The sequence below is a fragment of the Scardinius erythrophthalmus genome, assembly GCF_964197995.2.
Source record: "Scardinius erythrophthalmus genome assembly, chromosome: 22".
NCBI classification, from domain to species: domain Eukaryota; kingdom Metazoa; phylum Chordata; class Actinopteri; order Cypriniformes; family Leuciscidae; genus Scardinius; species Scardinius erythrophthalmus.
The window spans coordinates 17,899,651-17,925,380 of NC_138242.1; the positions used below are offsets into that span (position 1 = coordinate 17,899,651).

General features: G+C 36.2%; 1 protein-coding gene across 1 annotated transcript in view; it reads left to right on the forward strand.

Moving 5' to 3' along the window:
- The first annotated feature begins 6,266 nt into the window (after window positions 1-6,266).
- Window positions 6,267-25,730, forward strand: part of dok6 (docking protein 6) — a 92,962-nt gene continuing 73,498 nt past the window's right edge. The window contains exon 1 of the mRNA XM_081353192.1: window positions 6,267-6,598. Coding sequence (XP_081209318.1) covers window positions 6,533-6,598 — 66 coding nt within the window. The 5' untranslated portion in view covers window positions 6,267-6,532. The remainder of the gene's footprint in view (window positions 6,599-25,730) is intronic.

Below are 25,730 nucleotides of genomic sequence, written 5' to 3' on the forward strand. Positions count from 1 at the left end.
CATATATATATATATATATATATATATATATATATATATATATATATATATATATATATATATGTATATATATATATATATATATATATATATATATGTATATATATATATATATATATATATATATATATATATATATATATATATATATATATATACACACATACATGTGGTTTTAGTTTTAGTTAACAATCACCCGGTGTGGCAGCCTACATTTTGCTCTTGGTTCTGAAAACAAGCATCAGGAAACATTTCACGAAAGAAAAATGACAAGAAACAAGCTTTAAAATAGGCCTGCGTTTGCTTTTCAAATATTTGCAAATATTTTCTTTTGTAAGAGACTCAAGTATATAAAGGAAGCATCCAAATGAAAGCATATGAAATTTACTGTGACATAGTCAGGTGATCCAAGGGAAGGACTGAAATGTTGGCAGGAGCTCAGCTCAATGACCATGTGACAAGTACTGGCATGTACTAACTGGACCCTTAGGTTTCTTACTTCTACATGCATCAAATGTAACATTGCCATCTAATGGACAATAGCTGCTGTGACAGCTGACAGTGCAGGTGTTTGTCATCTCAGTCATGTTTCTAGAGCACAGGAGATATTTTTATGATTTATGATATTTTGATTTAAGAATTTCTCACCAGCTAATCTTAATAGCCAAAAGCAGCAGGTATTTATTTACTGCCAAAGTTCATATTAAAGAATAATCTTTAAAGTCGATATGAAACGGAAGTTGCGATAGTATTGTGACCTGAGTTGTGATCTGAGCGAAACGGCTTCTGGAACAAGAAAATATTTAGCGCAGGACTTGATTTTGCCAATTGGGAATTGATTGGATTGATGTGGTTTGCTATTGCTGTGATGTGATTGCCCATTTTGATTTCATGCTGATTTAAAATGGATAGTTCACCCAAAAAGGAAAATTCTTTCATCATTTACTCACCCTCATGTTGTTCCAAACCTGTATGCGTTTCTTTCTTCTGCTGAACACAAAAGAAGATATTTTGAAGAATGCAGACAGTTGACTGTAGCCATTGACTTCCATAGTATTTTTGTTTTCCATATGGAAGTTAAAGGAGAACTCCGGTCAATTTTAACATTGAGCTAATTTTTTTGTAAATTTGGAGTGCTGTCAATACAGAGAACAACGACAAAAATCGGTGTTGCCTACACTGTGTTATCCTCTTTTTAAAATATGCACCCTGTTGACTTCAATGGGGCAAGTTTTAAACCAGCTTTTAGCCTCTTAACATCCTTGATGTGTCATTACAAGTGCACAGCCATGTGAGCGATTCCTTCGGAGTGAACGCGGGTCAATCTGACTGCAGTAGATGTGAAAGATATTAATAAAAATAATGTTATTTTAGCCAGCGCACATACCTGTATTTACATCCTGTTTTCGGTCGAAGTCCATAGTAATCGATTGTCGAGTTCACACACATTGGTTTAGTACCTATGATCACGCGTGTGAACTCGACAATCGACTACTATGGACTTCGACCGAAAACAGGATGTAAATACAGGTATGTGCGCTGACTGAAATAACATCATTTTTATTCATATCTTTCACATCTACTGCAGTCAGATTCACCCGTGTTCACTCTGAAGGAATCGCTCACATGGCTGTGCACCTGTAATGACACATCAAGGATGTTAAGAGGCTAAAAGCAGGTTTAAAACTTGCCCCATTGAAGTCAACAGGGTGCAAATTTTAAAAAGAGGATAACACGGTGTAGGCAACACCGATTTTTGTCGTTGTTCTCTGTATTGACAGCACTCCAAATTTACAAAAAAATGAGCTCAATGTTAAAATTGCCCTGAGTTCTCCTTTAATGGTGACCAGCAACTCCGGTTTTCCCCACAGTCCAAAGACATGCAGGTTAGGTGAATTGGACAGTCAAAAAAAAAAAAAAAAAAAAATTGCATGTGTGTGTGAGAGAGCCCTATGATGGACTGGCAATCTGTCCAGGGAACTTTCTTCTGCCTCTGGCCTGAGAAAATGAAATAGGCTCAAGCCCTATGACTTGGAAAGGTCATATAAGGAATAGAAAGAGAGAGAACCATTCAATGGCCTTCATACACAGCAAGAAATCGTTTAATAACAAAGAAAAAAATACTAGATGTTGAATGAAAATAGTCGTCTGTTTAGAATGTGCTTTCAGCTGAGTTATCAAGCATGATCAAACATGCAGCGAGATTGTGACATTTCACATGCACAGCGTGTATTTGTGTGAATGAGCGTGACAGTTAGAAGTGTGACAAGGCACACATTTTTTGACAGTAAATCTCAATATAGCACAGCCAGCCTGTGATTAATAGTTTGGAGTTCACACTTCACACACTGCACAATGGAATGTGTGAAGTTTATTCCAGTGGAAGGCTTTGTTCCATCTTCAAGTGAACACTTTGTCACCTTCAGTGACGGCTCTCAGACTCCTTATGCCCGGTACGCGTTGTATGATTTTGGGCTGTCCCAGATGAAAGATGACCAATTGATTTCTGTGGCTCCTAAACGGTGGTCCTCTGTCAGTGTCAGAAATGTGGCATGATCATTTTGGTGTGTTTGCTGCTACGACCTACGTCTACTGACTAGCCAATAAAAATGCAAAACAAAATGGCGTATTGATCAACGCGACATGGCGCTAAACTTAAAACTATCTCAAAACTCACATGCCAAGTTGGCTTCTTTTCCCTGGCCGTGGCCATATTCTCCACTTTCGCTTCCTCCTCTTTTTTCAAAACCACAACTGCCAAAGTGTGATTCATCTTGCTCTGTTTGTTTACCACTAGTGCATGCTGATGATGTTTTATTCTTTTATACTAACTTGCGTCATAGCCTACGATTTAAAAGGTGTCATCATCGTACAGTCTATCATACATGTCGTACCCAAGTTTAATGATCTTATAGGATTGCTGAAACCACACAGTCTGTAGCAGGCATTATACATCAAGGGTTACATTGTGTAGAGCTTTCATTTATAAGTGAGTTATCTATGTCATCAGCAAATAAATGACTTCAAAGGTAGCTGGGCTGCTAAAGTATGTTACCTCAAAAGTGAAGGTCAAGGAAGCCCTCAAACCCTTTCCTCACTGTTATGAATAAATCATAACTATGATACCAGACTCCTCAGGGTGGACAGTGGAGATTTTTTTTTTTTTTATGCATTACAGTAAGTGAAAGGCTTGCAAATAAAGTTGCTGTGAAAGGTACTTCATCTAAGGGTTGCGTGTCTGTTTAAAAAAAAGAAAGATGAAATGTTGGGTGTGAGACTTGAATGCAAAATGATCTGCTTTCTTAACGCATGAAGTTTTGTTGAGGTCAATGTGTTGTTGCTTTATTCTTCCAATATAACTCACTAGAGGTTCACCTGTTCAACTGTTGCTGATCTACTGGGATTTTCATGCACAACCATTTCTAAGATTTACAAAGAATATCCAGTGAGCGGCAGTTCTGCAGGCGAAAATGCCTTGTTGATGCCAGAGGCCAGAGGAGAATGACCAGACTGGTTCGAGCTGATAGAAAGGCAACCACTCATTACAACCGAGGTGTGCAGAAGAACATCTCTGAACTCACAACACGTTGAATCTTGAAGCAGAGATGAGCTACAGCAGCAGAAGACACACCGGGTGCCGCTCCCGTCAGCTAAGATCAGGAAACTGAGGCTACAATTCACACAGGCTCAACAAAATTGGAGAAAAGAAGATTTAAAAAACGTTCCCTGGTCTGATGAGTGTTGAATCCTCCTGCAACATTCAGATGGTAGAGTCAGAATTTGGCGTAAACAACATGAAAGCATGGATCCATCCTGCCTTGTATCAATGTTTCAGGTTGGTGCTGGTAGTGTAATGGTGTAGAGGATATTTTCTTGGCACACTTTGAGACCTTTAGTACCAAGTGAGCATCACACCACAGCCTACCTGAGTAATGTTGCTGATCATATCTATCCCTTTATAACCACAGTGCGTCCATCTTCTGATGGTTACTTCCAGCAAAGCAACATGCCATGTCACAAAGCTCAAATCATCTCGAAATGGTTTCATGACAATGAGTTAACTACACTCAAATGGCCTCCACAGTCGTCATGGATTTGCAGCCGACAAATCTGCAGCAAATGCGTGATGCTATCACATCAGTATGGACCAAAATCTCTGAGGAATGTTTCCAGCACCTTGTTGGATCTATTCCATTAAGAATTAAGGCAGTTCTGAATTTGACTGCCTCAAAAAAAAAAAAAAAAAAAGCCAGATGTTGTAACAATCAAGTAGAAAGTACTAACATACTTTCCATACATGTTGGATCCATGTCAGTGCACACATATTAATCATCATTCTCAATAACATTTTTTTTAAGGTAATATTTTATGCCACCTCAAAAAATGACTTCAATTCAGGAAGGTTGAGCATGTTCTTCGAGAGGTGTTTTCAAGTCATTGTATATGCATGAAATGTTTAATGTTTTATGAATGCTTAATGATTTCATTAAAAAATTATGTTTTATAATTCAATAATGGTTCAAAAAATGAGGGTCATGTCATTGTACAACTTTTATTTCACTCATTGTCTCGTATAAACTTCGGTGCCATTGAGTAACATAGATTTGCAACATATTCTCTTGCTATGTTTATGTCTTTCATTTTAATGAAATGATCGAATGAATTTAATGTAATTTTCATGGTCAAGAGAAGAAACGGTGGAATAATGTTGTGCCTCAAAACAAATTAAACAAATGAAAAATGATAGCTCTTAAAATAACTATTGTTCTTCTTCTTTCTACTATTTTTTTCCACTCCAGTGTTAGTGGAATGGATGTATGACAAGATGGTAAGATAGACAGGGAGCCAAACTAATGTATAATATATATATATATATATATATATATATATATATATATATATATATATATATACTATACTGAAAAGATCATATTATGTGATCACCCATGTGGATTGTGTGCCTGATCCATTTACCATTTGACTTCAGTAATGTGAGAGATGTTTATTCACGTAACATCTTTCATTGTCATGAGAGATGCAGAAAACCCTCTCACACGTGTAACTGTGTCATCAACTGTATCAAATTGGTTTTGCCATTTTTCCACAGGCAGGACGTCTCTATAAAGTAGGATTAAAGGAGGAGGCTTTTTCAGGCATTTTCAGCATTTATGTCAGTGGAGCTTCAGCACACTCTAATATATTAATATAACATCCCATCCATTTCTGTACTTTTTTTTCTCATTTGCTTTTGATCTGCTTTGATATTTTAATCCCAAGGATCCAATCAGCAAAACAAATCTCCCATCCACTAGTTATCTGATAATAATGTGACATGTTTGAGGCATGCTTATAATAACATGTAACCTAAAAGACTCATATTTCATATTTCATACTAACATTATATATTTTTTTCTTATTTTGCTTACAGAAAATAAGGCCTGTTTTAGGACAATTAAGAATTTATGCACTGTGACATTAGTTTCAATGCAGAATTCTCCCTCCCCAAATAAATAAATAAATAAATAAATTAATCAATGAATCAATCAATCCATCAATCCATCCATCCATCAATCAATTAATGATTTTTGTGGAGCTTAAACATAATTAGCCTACATCAAAATCAAATAAAATCACAAGGATTAAGAATTAAAACAGAGTAATAAATTATATGATCAATAAGTTATGACAAATATTAATTATAGAAATATATATTAAATACTTATAATATAGTAATAACTTATACAAATACTCATCAAAATAAGTTAAACGATATTCAACTCATCTTTTTAAGTCAGTGTAATGTAAATTAAGTTGAAACGACTTCACCATCCAAGTTGATTGTACTTAAAAATTTAAGGCAACAATCTTTTAGAAAGAGGACTGTTCTTAATAATAATCCTCAAAATCAATAAATTGTGGCCATATTTCATGATTTTGTTTTTTCTTTAGTAGGCCTAAATTACTTTTTATAATATACAGGTGTAAATTGTTGATATCCACATCAAAATGAAATGTATTGTGCCTGTGTGACAGTGAAATAAAAACAATTTCTTAGCCTATGCCTTTATTATAATATAGTCTACAACAGTTAAATTCTGATATCCACAGTAGAGAAAATTTCCTGTGCCTGTGTGTTAAACTGAAATTTAACATATTTCCAAAAAATCCTAATACTACTGAGTAAGTAAGTAAGTAAATAAATAAATGGTTCCATTTTACGCAAGTAGTTCACTGCATCCACCCCTCTGACAGCCCTCTCATGGTGCATTCCAGGAAGCTGCACTCTTCTTTACTGAATTAAATTATCTGACGCGCGCTGCGCGCTGTCTCCCTATTCTCGTGTGGAATGAGCCGTTCGAGCCGGTTCGGTTGCCCGAGCAGCAGCAACAGCAGCAGCGGCACTGAGGCAACGAGACACTGAGGCACTGAGACACTGAGGAACCGAGGCAGGTTGTTTGAGGACTGAATGTCGTGGTGACTTCTGAGGGGACTCGCAGCCGAGACGGGGGACGAGGACAGAGAGGCTGTTAGGATGGCTTCAAACTTCAACGATATAGTGAAGCAGGGCTACGTGAGGATTCGGAGTAAGAAATTGGGGGTGAGTATAGTCAATATCTGCTGGACGTTACAGTGTGGTCAGTAATTTTGGGGCATCTATATTAAAAAAGGGCTTTAAGGAGCGCGCGCTTATCAAGAACATGCTATCAGTGTGCACGAGCAACTCTACTTTATGCTTTATTCTTAATGACCAGTTGTTTCCCTTTCAGCATATTTATCATTCAGTGTATAGCCTATAGTTTAAATCCTGCTCTGATGTTATCCATCTGAACAAGAAAATTAGTCCAATACTCATTTATTGATTTATTGCTTGTGCTTTGAGTAATTATGGGTTGTTTTTTAAAAAAAACTTGTCACACTGTAAACATAATATTTGTTTTAAGCATGATTATATATTTATTCAAATACGGTTTATTTTTAAAGTTATAATTGCATTTTCTGTTAAATAGATTAAGTTTATTACATTTTAAAGAGTTAATCAGGAATCTGCTGTCTTCAGTAGTTTCTTATATGAGAAGACACATTAGTCAAGTCTACAGATGCAGCATCATCTGTTTATTGTCCTCCTGATTCTGCAGCTGTGAATAGAGTGAGTACTGTAGGTCATCAGGTCTGTGTGATACAGCAGGTGAAGTCATCCAACCAAGAAAGATTTCACTTTCTTAGGCAATCGTATGATATAATGAAAACGATGCTGATTATTGTTTTATAGCAGCGTAAGGGGTTTGAAGAGGATTTCACAGCTGAATATATATATATAGTATCTATTGAAGTTTATTGGCTAAAATTTATGCAATTCGTTTTTTATGTTTTGTGAATTGTTGCTACCTGTAGCAATGCAGTATATAATGCAATACAATATAAATTTCAATAGGCAGTGCAGTGGAGTACATTATGCACAGTATACACGTATATATACAATAGTGTATATATTATATACACAAAATTATAAAATATACACAAATGTAAATACACGTATATAATTTTAACTTGTGTGTGTGTGTGTATATATATATATATATATATATATATATGTATATGTAAATTTAAGTACACAATTAGATAATACCAAGCAATGCTTAATTTTGTTCAGTCTGTGGTGTTAAAAGGTCACATTAGCAATCAAAGAAAAAACACATGGTCAGGTCAAAGTGTCTGAATATTTTTTTGTAACAAATGTTTTTAAATTTGACTGGTAGACTGTATGAAGAATTTTTGGGTATAAAATGTCAGCGTTTTATTTTGCTATCCTCACTTACATAAATTAACTATAGTGTCCTGCACCCACTAGTAAAAAAAATATCAAATTATGTCTAGTGTCTGATACATTTTTGGTTTTATTTATTTAATTATTTTATAGAATGAATGAAGAAATGTATATATCATTTCTGCATTTATTATTTATTTATTTTACTTCAAAAGAACGGTAAAGTAGAAGTAACAGTTTTTATTCTGCTACTATATTGTATAGTTTTTATTTAATGTAATATATTATTATACTGTAAATAAATTAACCAATAATGAACATTGTTTTTGTCTTAAGTTTGAGACGTGTCTATTTTAGCAATAAAACATAAATACTTACTTCTATTCAATATTTAGTGTGTCTCAGGGATGTTTGACCAAGATGGTTTGTTTTTGCCATAGACATGGATACGAGACATGAGATAAAGTGTATTTCCACAGATATTGCTTCCATAATGTGGGCTTACTCTAAATAAATTTTTTGAAGTGCAGCTTTTGATTTTTATTGGTCACATATAAACTTACAGATTCAAATATACAGTAGTGCATGGTCACATTTCATTGAAACTAAAATAAAGGAAACTGCTCAGTATTGCTACATGCATTGTTCTTGCTTGCAGAGCATAGAATTAGCATCTACTGTGAAGAAATATAACCCCTCTCATTATTTTTCCATTACGTGCAGTACATCTTCATGGCTGCATTTGCCATTAATTGAACAGAATTAATGTTTTTTAAAAAGTGTGAAACCGTGTTAGGAAAGTTGCTTTGATAAAATATGAATTTACAGTTCAACGCACCTGACATTAACTGACCTTCTCACATTGACACAATGCCCTTTGAACTCACGGTCTTCTACGCCTTTGGCATTTTCCCATTTGACACGCATCTGTGTAAAAACCTTTATCTATTATATAAATATTAGTATAAATGTTGATGATAACCATCTGATAGAAAACGGCAGAAAAGTAAGGTTTAAAATGCTTTTACTCATATTCAAAAAGCCTCTATTACTGGTCTTTATCAGCCATTTGTATCTATTTGAGTGGAATCTGATCATTGGATAAAATATGCTGATGAAACGGGCAGCTGCTCTTTTGAAGACTGCTTTAAAGGGAAGGACTACTTGTCTCATCAGTGCTGGCACAGTCTTTTTTTTTTTAGTGTGAGTATCATGTTTTGAACAGCAGGATCAGCTTAGGGTTTCCCTCTGATCTCTCTCTCTCTGTTCCTCTTGTTTTCCCTCTCCTCTCTTTTTCAATCTTCTGAGACCTAGAAATGTAAGGCAAATTAAAAACTAAATGGGGTAAAAATGTAAAAATTAAGTCACTTTTTCAACACTTTCCACAAATAGGGTACGAAATAGGGCCTGACATATTTTTTTCTCCCTTTTTCGGGACGTGCTTAACCTCTAGAAAATGTTGATCGTACAACCACAGGAGGTCAATATTATACAAGCTGTGTTATTTTCTATTTATTTTAATCATCTAAATTAAGCTGTCACTCAGTAGGGGTGAGCTGGGACCATATTTGTTTGATCCGTTTTTTTTTTTCTTTTCTTTTTTCTCAATAACACTGGTAAAAGGGTTGAATGCTTGAACTTGACGAATACAGATTTTACTGCTTGAGTGTCACAATTTAAAGTTTATATACAATAGCATTCAAAAGTTTGGGGTCTGTAAGATGTTTTAATGTTTTTGAAATAAGTCTGTAGGCTCACCAAGGCTGCATTTATTTGATCAAAAGTAAAAACATTAATAATGTGAAAAATGATTACCATTTAAAATAGCAGTTTTCTATTTGAATCTATTTAAAAATGCTAATTTATTTCTGTGATGGCAAAGCTGAATTTTTTTAGTCTTTAGTGTCAGGTCAAGAAATATTTTAATGATAATAATAATAATAATAATTAAACATAATCATTTTTGTCAATGTTGAAAACAGTTTTGCTGCTTAATATTTCTGTGGAAACCTTATAAAAAAATTCTGGATTCTTTGATGAATGGAAAGTTAAACAGAACAACATTTATTTAAAATATAACTTTATTTATTATGAATCATCATCATCATTTATTAGGATTATGCCTAAGTTAAGTTAAATTATGCCAGCTCATTAAGTTAAAATGGGTAATTTAAGTAGCTTTAAATGTGTTCATCTTGAGACAAAACAATGGCATTGACATATTTTAAGATGTGTCAGTGCAAGTTGCTTTCAGTTAAGACAGCTGTTACGACCCTTCACTGTTTTTAAAAGTCTAGGGAATTAGAAGGGGAACATTAGGCCACCCTTCAGCAACTATTACCATTAAAACACTGGGAAAGTGTTTATTATGTGCAATGACCGGCCAAAAAAGATTATATATATATAATCTTTTATATATATATATATATATATATATATATATATATATATATATATATAGAGAGAGAGAGAGAGAGAGAGAGAGAGAGAGAGAGAGAGAGAGAGAGAGAGAGAGAGAGAGAGAGAGAGAGAGAGAGAGAGAGAGAGAGAGAGAGAGAGAGAGAGAGAGAGAGAGAGAGAGAGAGAGAGAGAGAGAATGCGGCGTCAAGATTAACGACAAACGCACTCATTATTTCAGTCAAACTAAAGGAGTCCGTCAAGGCTGCAGCCTCAGCCCGACTCTATTTAATCTCTATATTAATGAATTGGCATCAACACTTGAGAAGTCCTCTTGTCCTGGCCTGCCCCTCGAGGACAGAGAGATCAAAAGCCTCCTGTACGCTGACGATCTCCTGCTGCTGTCTCCTCATGAAGAGGGTCTGCACCAAAGCCTCTCGCTCCTGGAGGAGTTCAGCAGCGACTGGGCCTTACCCATAAACATGGACAAGTCCAAAATCATGATCTTCCAGAAGAAACCTCGCCTTACTGACAACAAATACACATTTACTCTTGGGGGAACCATTCTTAATCATGTCACCTGTTATAATTATTTGGGTCTGACAATCTCAGCTTCTGGAAAGTTTGACACTGCAATGAAAGATCTGACTGATAAAGCACGCAGGGCTTATTATAGTATAAGAAAACCCCTGTTCAAATTTAACCCACCCATTAAACTGTGGCTGAAAATCTTTGACAGCATCATCAAACCCATCCTCCTATACGGCTGTGAAATCTGGGGCCCCAAATTTAAACTAAATTACAATTCCTGGGACAAAACCCCTGTGGAAACTTTCCACCTCGAGTTCTGCAAGAACATCCTGGGAACTCACAGAAACGCTCCGAGTCTGGGTTGCCGGGCAGAATTAGGCAGATTCCCTCTCCTATCTGAGATCCAGAAGAGAGCCGCAAAGTTCTGGTTCCATCTATCAGACGCGCAGACAGACAGTTACCATCACTGCGCTCTCAGACACAGGGCAGGACACCCCGAGAGCGACCCCATGACACATTTAGTGGAAAAACACCAACTTAATCCAACAATTCAGTTCAGACACTCAAAAGTAAAGGAAATAGGGAACATAACCAAAGAAGAATACATACAAGACTGGCAGATAAAGGTCACACAAGTAAATAAATTAAAATACTTCCACAAAATAAAGTCTGATTATAAATTGGCCCCATACCTGACCGAGATCAGTAATTATGGTCAGAGAAAGCTCCTGACGAGGTATCGCATTAGTGACCACAGTCTGTGTGTGGAGACGGGCCGGCACAAGCCGAGCTGGAGAGCCAGAGAGCTCAGACTGTGTCCACACTGCACTGATGGAGTCGTAGAGGACGAGCTGCACTTCCTCACCCAGTGCAGCAAGTACAAACACATCAGAGACTCTTATTTCACACTAATAGCTCAGATTTTACCCCAATTCCAACATGCGAGCCCCATAGACAAACTGTCTTATATTCTGGGAGAGAAAGAAGAGTGTGTTCTCCTGGCAGCGCAGTATGTGTCTTCCTGCCATCATATGAGGGACAAGGGCTGAACCCTCTTCCCTTAAACTGCTCTCTGTACTTATATATTTATTTTTATTTATTTTTATTTTTTCATTGTGATATATTTATGCATAATATCAGAGGTGTAAAAAGTACTAAAAAATGTTACTCAAGTGAAAGTACAAGTAATGAGGGAAAATTTTACTCAATTAAAAGTAAAAGTATCTGGCCAGATTCGTACTCGAGTAAAAGTAAAAAAGTACCACATTAAAATTGTACTTGAGTATTAAAGAAGTAAAAGTAACAGCAAGAATAACAACTAGAGATTCTTGTTTAAGATTCTAATCTCTAAAAACATGAAGTGAATGAACCACATACAAGGTTTTATCCTGCTTTAGAACTGTTTGTATTTAATTGTATTTATTTATCAAACTATAATACTACTATCTAATGCCTGTATGCAACATTCTTTAAACAATCCACTAAACATGATTTTACCACTAAAAGAAAAGAATTAGCTAAGGTATGGCCACTGGTGCTCTTGATCCTGTGGCTGATTTTGGACCACAAACAATGGACAAATAGAGTCTTCAAACGCCTCACATGTAAAGTTATTCGCTGTCAAAGTGACACCAAAATGTAGGGGTGTAACGATACACGTATTCGTAGAACGGTTCGGTTCGTTGGACCATTTTTCCTGCCGACCAAAATTTCGTTATTTCAAATGTAGGCGTGTTGTAATGTAAATGTAAGAGACGCCGGCGCGACCACAACAATTCCCAACATCAAATGGCAAATGTAATGCAAGCGGAATGAAACTGCTCGTTATTGTGTGGTTGAAGGGCCGTTTATCAGTTTGGACCAGTGCAGCGCGAGCCGATCTTGATCAAGCGACACTGTTACTACACAGCGCTAATAAGAGATCCAGTAAAGAAAGCATTTGAATTCGCCACAGAAGTAACAACATCGCTGCGAGATCTAGTGAGAAACATTCACATTTCTCCGTTATTAACGGATCAAACAGCGCTGACGTGGAAACCAGGAAGAAACTTTGTGCCATGAATGAACTATCCAGTGTCCACAGATCATCAACATTCACCATGGACATACTGTAGTAACACAAACTGCAACCATGTAAGTTTGGCAGGAATAGTGGCTATAATGCCTTCAAGTAACATTAAGTCAGTTTTATTTTAACATTATGAAGACAATTGCTGCCCTAAAATGTTAATCTGAACTAAAATAAACCTTTGTTTTTAACTACTATTATTTTACTATTTTAACTACTACACTACTATTAAATTTCATTTTTTCCAAGGAGCTTTTTTGTTTTATATCCTCCTAAGAAGAGTCAATTATAGCTCCAGAATTGCTCAAAGTACAAAAATATCATACTTTATGATGTTAGTTTTAATAAAAAAAAAAAAAAAAAATGTAATCAAGGAAATTTCTCTGGCATTTCTTTCTTTTTGCTGTATCGAACCGTACCGAACCGAACCGTGACACAAGTGTATCGTATCGAACCGAACCGTGAATTTTGTGAACCGTTACACCCCTACCAAAATGAATGGGAGTCAATGGAATTCTAACAGCAGGTGATGGCCTGTTAGCCAATGGCGGCCCCCGGGGGTGGTACGCTCTTCGGCTGCTGGATTGTCCCCCTAAGAATGACTGTTATAATTTCTCTAATTTCTAGGTCAAGGTGCTGTGCATTGTGGTAATAGATGCGACATGACGTCACTTCCAAAGGACCAATGAACATGTCTGACCAATTTGGTGAAATGTGAAAACAAATCTCATTAAACTAGACTAGACACTAAGCTTAATTAAACTAGGCATCAGCGCAAATCAATTGGTTTGGTAATAGCAAGGAAAAATAGAATGAAGTGATCTCCAAAAAAGAAGTACTTTTTGACTGTAAATAAAATTGTAAGGAGTAAAAAGTACTTTTTTTTCTTAAAAAATGTAATTAAGTAAAAGTAAAAGTACTGATTTTTAATTGTACTCAAGTAAAGTAAAAATCCCCCAAAATAATACTTAAGTACAGTAATCAAGTAAAATTACTCAAGTATTTTACACCTCTGCATAATATTGAAATATATTTTTAATTGTTTTATTTATTTTTTATTGTTAAATTTTATGTATCAACATGTACGTATATGTTTGTATATGTTTGTATATGTCTATTGCTTTGGCAATATTGTGCTATTTTACACAGTCATGCCAATAAAGCTCATTTGAATTGAAAATTGAATTGAGAGAGAGAGAGAGAGAGAGAGAGAGAGAGAGAGAGAAAGAGAGATTTTTTATAATCTAAATGAAAGAAATCACAGAAAACCACCAAATTATATTATACCAGACCTGGGGAGGATAAAGGGAAAATTGGACAGTGCCAACACAAAGAACAAACATAATATTTCTAACCCATTTCAACTAACCTATCAAATACAAAAGAAAAATGTAGAAAGAAAAGTCTTCAACATCCGAGACGTCGTATACTTTCCTACTCTACCTATCAAAACAAAAATTACAGCAAATGGCACATGCCCCTAAACCTAATGTATCTAAACAAAATAATTCAAAACTAAGTGTGCACGATGTACGTCACGTGACATAACTTACCTATCCCCCTTTCCTCTATCCAGCCAAACACAGCATTACCGCTCTTAAAAATTCAATAATAAAGGAAATAGGATGGCAAAGTAATTTGGTTTCACATGATAATCAAAAACACACTAACAAAGCTTGATAAGTTATAACCCAAAATAAAATTAAACAAAAACAAAACAAGCATAACAGAAATTTTAGTTTGAGACTAGGCTTAAGCCTTGTCTGTGGAACCGGGCATTAATGTGTTTAAAATTTTGTGATTTTTATAACACCCATTTCTATTATTTGTATCAGTTTAATTTATCTCTGCCCAGTAGACAGTGAATGGTATTCCTTGTCCATGCAAACTCAAGTTCAAGTTCACTTTATTTATATAGCACATTTACTACAGCCACTAGGCTGACCAAAGTGCTTTATAGAACAACCATGATAAGAAAATAATATCTGCAGAACAACGCATAAAACCCAAATAAAAGCAGCAAAGCTAAGGGCAACCTTAAAACCGGAGTAGCAAAACAGTATCAGGCTCAAATATAAAATGGTAAAACAGAAGTGGCAAAGCAATATCAGACTCAAATATAGAATAGTAAAACCAACCTAAGAATAGAGATCAATATGCTAAAGAAAACAGGTAGGTTTTTAACAGAGACTTAAAGACAGACAGGGCAGGGGCCGTTCTAACCTCGTTCTAACCCAAGTCGTGGCCCTGCCACCGCAAATGCACGCTCCCCTCTATGCTTGAGTCTAACGCGAGGGACTACCAGCAGAGCCTGATCGTAGGATCTTAGGTTTCTGGACGGAGTGTGAGGATGAACAAGTTTAGAGAGATAGGCAGGAGCTAAGTTATGTAGAGATTTAAAAACAAAAAGTAGAATTTTCAAATCTATTCACTGTCGAAATGGCAACCAGTGTAGAGATTTGAGAATCGGAGAGATGTGGTCATATTTGCAGCACTTATGAATAAGTCTGGCCGCAGCATTTTGGACTAACTGAAGACGAGCAATTTGGGAACTTGATCTAGCCGAGTAGTTATAAATGCATGAACAGCCATTTCCAGATTTTCCGGAGTGAGAAAGCCTTTGATTTTTAGACAATAGACGAAGTTGGTAGAAACTGGAACTGATTATGGATTAAATGTGTTTGTCAAATTTTAAAAGCTGGTCAACAAGAACAGCCAAGTTCCGCACTCCTGGGGATTTAAAAGCCGATAGACTCTCTAAATCAGGGCTTATACACTGAGAAGTTTCATTTGGGCCGAAAACAATCACTTCAGTCTTGTCTTCATTTAGAAAGAGGAAATTTTGGGCTAGCCACGCTTTAACCTCCTCTAAGCATAGCAGAAGAGAATTTATCGCTACAGGGTTGTTTCCCTTGATTGGAATATAAATCTGGGTGTCGTCCACGTAAAAATGAAATGATACACCATGTTTCCTTAGAATAGAGCCCATTGGTAGCATGTAGAGAGAAAATAGAGAGGGAGCCAAAATAGAGCCCTGTGGAAGACCACAGGTCAGAGGTGCCATGGAGCTGGAGAAATTACCAATCTTTACTAAAAAGAGTACGGTATGACTGAAACCATGTCAGAACAGAAGCTTTTAGACCCACCCAAGACTCTAGTCTAGATAAAAGAGTAGGGTGGTCAATGGTATCAAAAGCTGCTGAAAGATCTTAAGAGAACAAGAACCACAGTATCTCTGGAATCAGTGGAGAGATAAATATCATTTAACACCCTCAGGAGGGCGGACTCAGTGCTGTGAGCAGTCCTAAAACCAGATTGAAAAACCTCATAGATACAATTATTTGACAAAAAGTGTTGGAGTTGATCCAGCACAATTTTCTCCAATAGCTTAGAAATGAAAGGTAAGACAGAGATAGGCCAATTTCTTTTTTAAACAGAAGGATCTAGTGAAGGCTTCTTGAGCAGAGGAGTGACTGTAGCCGCTTTAAGATTGGCAGGAACAGAGCCCATTTTGAAACACTTGTAAAGAGATACCATACCTGGCCCAACCGAATCAATGATTCATTTTAAAAATCTCGGGTGAATGATATCATTAGGACAAAAAGAAAGTTAGGATCAAAAACCTCCAAAAGCCAGAAGCAGGTGTCAAGATTGGGGGGACAGTTAAATTAGGGCAGACGCTAAGTCTTAAAGGGGTGGTATAATGCCCTTTTCACAAGGTGTAAAATAAGTATTTGATGTCCCCAGAGTGTGTATGTGAAGTTTTAGCTCAAAATACCCCACAGATATTTTTATATAGCATGTTAAAGTCACTTTTTGAGGGTGAGCAAAAACGCACCGTTTTTTGACTGTTCCTTTAAATGCAAATGAGCTGCTGCTCCCAGCACAGAGGGCGGAGCTTCAAGAGCTTGTGTCATTTTACCTCACACATACATGCTCTGAAAATGTCAAAAACTTTTGGCCTTTTATGTTCAAACTGGAGTTAATGATGGAGAGACTCAAGAAGAAGTGATAACATGTAGAATGCAACAGGACATTTCTGAATGGTTAGTTGATTAATTTAGGTAGCTTATGTGTAGTTATCTTCTAGTCATTGATTAGCATATTCTGTCATGATAATCTATAAATGCTTTCCCAGGGGCGTGGTTTATTTAAATTTTAGGGTTAGTGATGTCAGGAGGAATGTCGGGTAGTCCCAACCAGCCGTTTGTTGTAGTCCTTAAAAAGCAATTTCTTTAAAATAAAATATCTCCCTTTGCTTTGAACTTTGAGCATTGTAACTTTGCAAATGTTGTTTATGCTCAAACAGCAACATTACACACTAACTAAAGTTAAAAAAGTGAAATCATAATCAACCACCCCTTTAAGTTAGTGATTTTGTTAATAAAAAATCTTTGGAAGTCTTCACATAGAGCATCTGAGGCAACAGACAATGTGTTAACAGATGGATTTACAACAGACTGAATGATTGAAAACAGAACCTTTGGGTTAGAGTGATTGGAATCAATTAAGTTAGAAAAATAAGCAGCTTTCGCAGACTTAGCAGCATTCTGGTGTGATGTTAGAGAGTCTTTGAACATTTGGAATGAGACAAGTTGCCTGTCCCGTTTCCATTTGCGTTCAGCCTTTCTACAAATTTGTCGTTGGTCAGTGAATGGTATTCTTGTCCATGCAGAGTCTGTCCTGAAATGCCCTTTAACCTTGGATATGTTGTCTTTGTTGTCCCTGACAGCCACGGTTTATGACAATTACAAACAGCCTTATAATGCATTGTAAATCCATAGAGAATCAACCAGGCTTACCCTGGAGCGGCCGACTTAAAGCGGCCTTCCTCTCAACACTTTCAGCAGAAATGTAATCTTATTTAAGCTGTTGTTGCAAGCTAGTACTTGACCCATATTTGACAACTGTATTTTGTCATCTGTCTCTAAACGTACAGGCAGTTTAGTAATGCCAGAGATTAATGTTTAACAGAGATCAGCCTAACACGATGTTCTGGACAATGAAAGTGTCTAGCTGTAAAGCCCATCTAATAGATCTATATGGTCTCACTACATGTTAAGACATGTCATGTCAAACAGCTGACAATTTGCAATTTGATATAGGCCTACATTGCAAATATTTTTAAAGTTGTAAATAACGATTATGAGAGTAAATTATTAGTGAAAATTCTTGACCAAATCTAAATTTTCAATTACAAATTACAAATTACAAATCATTTTCATCAGTGTCACAAATTTACTTATTTGATTAGTGACCTAGAAATAATGCAGAATCTTAAATATTTCGTAATTGTTTAAAACATATTCAAAATACTTACATTTTATTAATTTGGACCCCATTGCAAGTGTCCAATTTCAACATAAAAAACGGTATATTTACCATTAGGTAATTATATTGTCCACATAGGCAAAAAATTAGGTTTGGGTCATTTCACTATGGAACTATACCTTAAATATTCACACCCACACTTTTGCAAACATTTTATTTCAACTATGTGCTAACTAAACTAATTCTTAAGTGACCACTGATGTACTGTATGGATGCTTATTATCTGACAGCAGGTTTGCATAATTCTTTCTAGTGTCTCTTGTGTGCACACAGCTACGTTACATGTTACTATGCCATATACCAATGCTGTTTTCATGTTCATGCTAATACTGTTTATCCAGCTTTCATCAAATTGATTCAAACAAAGAGCGGAAGACAAATTGGAGGCTCTTATTAGGGCTGATGAATTGCCCCCCACAGCAGCAGAAGCAGCAAATGTTATTCAGAGTGAATAATGCTGCACTACTGTGCCATTTTTCTCGCAGATAAATCTCCTCTCAGTCTTCACTCCAACATTTTACATCACCGATCCCTGCTGTTTTTAATTACAAAACACACTTTTGTTTTGAACAGGAGTAAACATTACTATTAGCTGTCATGGATGTGTGATTGTGTAGGATCTTCAATGTTGAGTAAGCCAGTGCTGTTTGTGTCATTTCATGTTCTCGTTCACTCATTTTCTCATGCTCTGGATGCATTTTGTATCAGTTATTTATGTATTTCATACTGGTTTTTTACTTTATACTTGTCTAGAAGTTAAATAATCTTGAAAGCGCAAAAGGGAAAAAGTGAGGAAAAGCTTTATGTTCTCCTGCTGGCGATAGGCAGAAGTCTTTCATCCAAGGTCATTTGAGAGCTGCCATTTAGCCAATCATCAGACTTAAAAGTCATGTTGAATCTGAAAAGAGCGCTTTATCTTTGATTTTCTTGATTTTCCAACTTCTTAGCTGAGTGCAGACTACTAGACTGAAGCTTGTCATCTTTTCATGTTATAAAGAAAGAGTTCACACAGAGTTTCTGTCAATACCCATCCTCATGTCATTTAAAGCTTCTTTTTTTTGTAGAACACAAAAGTGAATATTTGAAGAATATGCTGGACAGTAGGATATCCAGGATATCCCATTTTCACTATAATGAATGTGAATGAGAACTGGGGATGTCAAGCTCCAAAATTACAAGAAATCCCCACCATAAAAGTACTATAAAAGGAGTCTATAAGACTTTATTTCAAGTCTTCTAAAGCTATAAAGTAGCTTTATATGAGGAACATAATGAAAATGTTAAGTCCCTATTCACTGAAAATCTCGACAATCTTAACAACTCATTGACTATTTAACAACCCACTGGAGGTGAAGGTTTTTACTGAATGATGAATTTAATTTTGGCCTGTTTTTTTTGCACAACCAAGATGGCAAAAAGTATTGTGTATGTTTTCAGATATATACACTCACTGGCCACTTTTATTAGGTAGCCTTCACTTTGCTAGTACTGGGTTGGACCCACTTTTGCTTTCAGAACTGCCTTAATTTTTTGTGACATAGATTCAACAAGGTGCTGGAAAAATTCCTCAGATCATATTGTCATGATAGCATCACGCAGTTGCTGCAGATTTGTCGGCTGCACATCCATGATGCAAATCTTCCATTCCACCACATCTCATAGGTCCTCTGGAGGCCATTTGATTATAGTGAACTCATTTACATGTTCAAGAAACCAGTTTGAAATGATTTGAGCTTAATGACATGGCGTGTTATCCTGCTGTAAGTAGCCATCAAGATGGACGCACTGTGGTTATAAAGGGATAGACATGATATGATATCCTCTACACCATTACACTCCCAGCACCAACCTGAATCGTTGATACACGGCAGGATGGATCCATGCTTTCATGCTGTTTGCACCAAATTCTGACCCTAGGATCTGAATGTTGCAGCAGAAATCGAGACTCATCAGACTAGGCAACGTTTTTCAAATCTTATATTGTCCAATTTTGTTGAGTCTGTGTGAATTGTAGCCTCAGTTTCTTGATCTTAGCTGACAGGAACGGCACCCGGTGTGTCTTCTGCTGCTGTAGCTCATCTCTGCTTCAAGATTCAACGTGTTGTGAGTTCAGAGATGTTCTTCGGCATACCTCGGTTGTAAAGAGTTATTTGTGTTACTTTTGCCTTTCTATCGGCTCGAACCAGTCTGGCCATTCTCCTCTGACCTCTGGAATCAACAAGGCATTTTTTGCCAACAGAACTGCCGCTCACTGGATATTTTCTCTTTTCTCTGTAAACCTTATAGATTCCTTATAGATGCATGAAAATCCCTGTAGATCAGCAGTTTCTGAAATACTCAGACCAGCCTTTCTGGCACCAACAACCATAAGTCACTTAATTCACCTTTCTTCCCCGTTCTGATGCTCAGTTTGAACTTCCACAGATCTTGACGATGTCTATGCCTAAATGCATGAGGTTGCTGCCATATGATTGGCTGATTATATAATTTGCATTGAGCTGTTGAACATGTATCTGGCCCACAGTGATGCTGTCAATATGGACCATAATCCCTGAGGAATGTTTCCAGCACATTGTTGAATCAATTCCATGAAGAATTCAGGCAGTTCTGAAGGCAAAAATAACAATTTTTTAAAATTTAAAATTTAATTTTTTTTAAAATTTGTTGTATTTTGAATCCAATTTTTCGTTGTAAAAGGCATAAAGTTAATCATACTGATTTCAAAGTTAAGAATTCATTAGTTTGAATATACTTTGATTGGTGTGGTCAAACACCGGCATGGGTCCTTTATAACTCTTAGCTCGGACATTATAATCTGCTGGGTCAGTGGAGACAGCCATCATAACATCTATCATAACATCTTAGTTGATAATTCAATACTTCAATACTTTATTTTTGGCAAAACATCCCATGTTTCGGTTGTGACTGCACATTTTCGGTAGTGACAGTAATGTTTTTTTAGCGCATTACAGAATTTTAACTCGCATACTAAAACTCTACAAAAAAGTTCCTTTAAGTTACACACGTATTTTCAGACTTTTTAACACCTTTACCTCAAAATGATGGGACCTACAGTATCTACTTACCATGTAGCTATGAGAGAGAGGGTCAAAATTGTAGGGGTGTAGTTAAAATCAGTCTCAGCCAGTGGACTAAAACATACACCGTTTCGGTAGTGACATGAAAATGCGGGAAATGCATGAAAAAGTTTCATGATTTACAAAGAAAATATAAAATATATATTTTTTTCTGAACATCAGTTTTTTTTTGTTTTTGTTTTTTTATCTAAAAGATATTTCAATATCATTCATTTTCATAAGTTGAAATTTAGGGGTTAGGGTTCGGGACAGCCACCTCCCAATTGAAAGTACCCAATAAATTATGATTTTATATATATTAAGCCTACTTGATATGTTAAACATTATTGTGGGTTTCAATAGACAATAAAAGGATCTTAGTAAACATCTAAGAATTGCTTAAGTTTTTTTTTTTTTTTTGGTTGTGGGACAGCAGTTTGCACCAATTCTGTATAATGGCCCATATGTATATCATGTGAGAGGAGGATATGTCTCCATCACGCTATGATTGATTATGATTGGCTATGATTGGTTCACGAGATAAATCCCGGCTTTTGTTCTCGTGCGTGTTCTGCGTCCATGAATCAGTCTGAATGATTAAATGATGGTGTTAATAGGAAGACAAATTAAAAAGTAAACAACTCACCAACTTGGATATCACCACATTGTCCCTTTAAAATAAAACTTTGCCTCCTTATTTCAGAACACTACATTTGACACACACACACACACACACACACACACACACACACACACACACACACACACACACACACACACACACACACACACACACACACACACACACACACACACACACACACACACACACACACACACACCTTTTAATATATTTTTGTACTTGAAGGTTTAAATTAAAAATATTTTTCTCTGAAATAAATTTTGGCCTAAAAAAGTGCATTACATGAAAAACTTTTAGTATAGACCACATATATGATGCTTAAATTTTGCTTTTGCATCCTTTTTGTGTAAGTTGTGAGTCTTAAAATGTCCACAGGGTTGACATTCTGTCTTGGATTTAGTATTCACTAATTTCAGCTAAAAATATAAGTTAAAAAGATAAGATAAGTTAAGAACTTTGCAAATCTCTTTTATATTATTGTTTCTCACTTCCCAAGCTCTCCGTATCCAAATTTACCAGTCCTGTCACATCTGTCTTAATCTAAGAGCTAAATCATACTGTATATTCTCAGAGAATATATCAGAGAAGGAGAGATGAAAAAACGGCCAAGTCTTACTTTTTTGAGTAGCATACCCTGTAAACACAGTTGTATGGTTTCAGTCTTCAGAGACTTTTTCCATTTGTATGGAAAATGTTCACCTCTGAATGAATCCACCATAGGTCCATTCACCCAGCCGCTGTCTCTTCTAATCATTTGGCACGCATTAATCATGTCTGTGTCTCCTGGGTCTTGCTAATCTCTAGTCATTCTGCTGTCTAGTGTCTCTGAGCACAGAACAGTACAGTGTGTGCTTTGGTTAAAGCAACAGCACCCAATCAGCCCAGCCCCAGTCACACTAGCATGGCCCATTGAACACACTTTTGGGGTTTTGTTTTCTGCAGGACAATTTTACTTCACTGTTCTATCACTCTCTTTCCCACAGAACATCTCAGTTTCCTTTTTATACCCCCTCCTTCTCTCTCAAGATGAGAAAGTTCTTGATGCTTCAGGCCTCTGAGAAATTTCTATGTGGACATGCTATCTGCTTTCCTCTGCCAGAAGCAAAAATGTGTTTTTCATGCACCCTCAGATAAACCACAATCCATAGTATAGCTTGGCTTTATTCTTTTCCTCATAATTTCGTAGACCATGTACAGTTATGTTTACTTATGACCCTAGTTTAAGGACACCATGTGCCTCTGGACTGCTTCAAAGTTTAGCCTATAATATGTCTCTTTATTACAAGATACATTTTTTTTCCACTTCTTATTTTGACTACGTTTTCATATTTTTATGTCATACTCATTATTTTTAGTCTGTTTTACACCTAATGAAATTTACAGACTGAAATATTTCTCTTTCACATTGAATCACTTTATCAGAGCCTGATTCATTTTTGCCAAAAGCATGTGATTTATGACATCTGAAGCTTGGTTGATCTGAGAACCACGTGAACGCTTAAATGTCTGGTTTAAAAGGAGCGAAGTGCAGTTTTCCTTCCTCTTATTCATTGTATTTTGTTTCTGTTTTGTTTTTAACTATAAATACTGTAATTTATTAGCCTGACTACGTCAGACTTCGTACTTCCGCTCAATTTCATTTCGCTTCTGTACTCAGTCTGAGACAGCTTCAGAGCTTTCTGTTTGCCACCGGTCTGGAAACAGCCGGGCCAATCAACGAACAGAGGGCGGGCTGAGAGCCGTGACGTACACGCTGATTGTACCGTGGATGCGTAGATTTACTTCACATAATCTGCAAAAGTCGTTCACAGCCATGTTCACTCCGGTATTTCGCTCGATGGTTTTGTTTTCGCATCATACATGTGTTTACAGTGAAAGTTAAATGCGGCTGAGCATGCGCATAACACACGCCATAACCAAACGTTATGTGATTGGCTTACGGGTAACCAATGATTTTAAACTTCAGACAAGCGCCCCCTAGCAAGAGAGAAAACACTTCTCTGTTATGCCATTCCAGACTCTGTCTACGAAGCAAAGTGAAGTAGCAGAGTCTGGTATTACCAGGCTAGTAATTTATATATGAAGAGCTCAATGTTCAATTGATTATGGAATTACAGTTGAACTGGGCTGGGTTATAGTTAAAAACAGACAGATCGCAGATTTTATCTATGTAATTGTTTCGTTTATTTTAATTAATTTAGTGCTAGTACACGGGCACAAATTATTCACTTTGACAGCATTTTTTTCAACAACAAAAAAAAAGTATGACTGTGCTGAAAAGCTTCGAGTAATGAACCTTTTTATGATAAAAAGGTTGAGAGGAAAGCCTGGGTGTTTGGCAAAGCTTAATTTAACCTTAAAAACGAAGCTTGTCTCTTGCCTGGAGTTGGCTGCAAGTGACTGTCTACATGAAAGTCATTAAATCATTCAATCAACCGATTTGTTCAAAAACGCTGAATCATTCAGGAATTAAACAAGTTATTCATTGAATTATTCACTCACCCCATTCATTCAAACAATGATCTTTCTGGAACGCCATTACTGTGCGTTGCACTGAGATGCATAATGGTTCTCGCTGTGGCTTTGTTTGGAACTATTCATCTGCAGACAGAAACATCGTATTGACAGAGTAACTTGCAAATATACTGCTTAAGTTGAACTTCTTATTTATTGATGTAGCGTGTAGTCAGCACACACAAAGATGAAGAAGATACAAATAGACCATCTTTATTTATAATGCAGATCACAGGAACAACATATGAAAAATGCTAACTACATAAATGAGAACCGACATGGGACTGAATATAACAAGGTGTATAAATACAAGGCGAACATAATGAAAGACAGGTGCAAATTATTAGTAACTATAGAAACAAATGAGGACATGCTCAGGAACCCAGGAAACTGAAACTAAACAGACCAGGTAAACAAGAACTAAAGGAAACAAAACAATATCAAAATAGAAGTTCATAATTGTGACAATTAAAGCATTCATGCTGTTTTCCCATGCTGATTTTCAGGAACAACAGCCCTCTTGCTTGTTTGATACTACTACAAAAATGTATTTCTGTATTATAGAGACTGTTGTTGATAATGCATTACACACTGCCCGTTGTTCAAAAGGTGACCAGATTTATGAAAATGAAATCAGAGACATTTCCTTGTTCAGTGGTCAAAATCTCACAGAAATCTCACTGGTTTTATCTATGAATTAAAAACAGGGACACTTTATTTATATATATACATTTTTTTAAGTGAATTGTTGTGGGTTCCATATTAAATAAGTTATATTTAACATTTTCTAATTGAATAAAAAAATACATACTGTAAATATACTGTATACAGTAGTTACAATTTACAGCTGTAATTCTTTCTTCATTTTTTTCCTTTTTACTTCTAAAAAGCACATTGTTAATATCATGCTGTTTTTTTTTCTTGTCATATTTTTGTCAACAGTATGTTTTAGTATGTGGGAGTGTACAGTATGTGGGAGTTTCCATGCTCTATTTTAATTGGAGAGCCACTCACTAAGCACCTGATCCCTGCAGTAAGTTATGCAAACAGCTTTCCATGAATGCTGTCAGTCTTTGGTTTGAAATTTCTCCAAAGCTCAGGATTAGTAGAAGTCCAAATAATCTGTGAAGTGTTGTCCGGCTACTTAAAAATGTTACAAGCAGAAATGAGTTTTGTGATAATTTTTTTCAGATCCCACATTGGCTTATTTTGGAGATTTGCTGCCCGCTCTGTCCCATCAAATCTAGTTTACTTAATGGTTGCCCATTCTGCTTTGTCATATCTGCAAGAATGATGAACAGTCCCTCACACATATATGCCATAGGCATTAGGTTTTGAAATAGCAGTCACCCGCAATATAAGTGCAATAGACTATAATGAGCAAAGAGATGGTTGCTGAGCCAA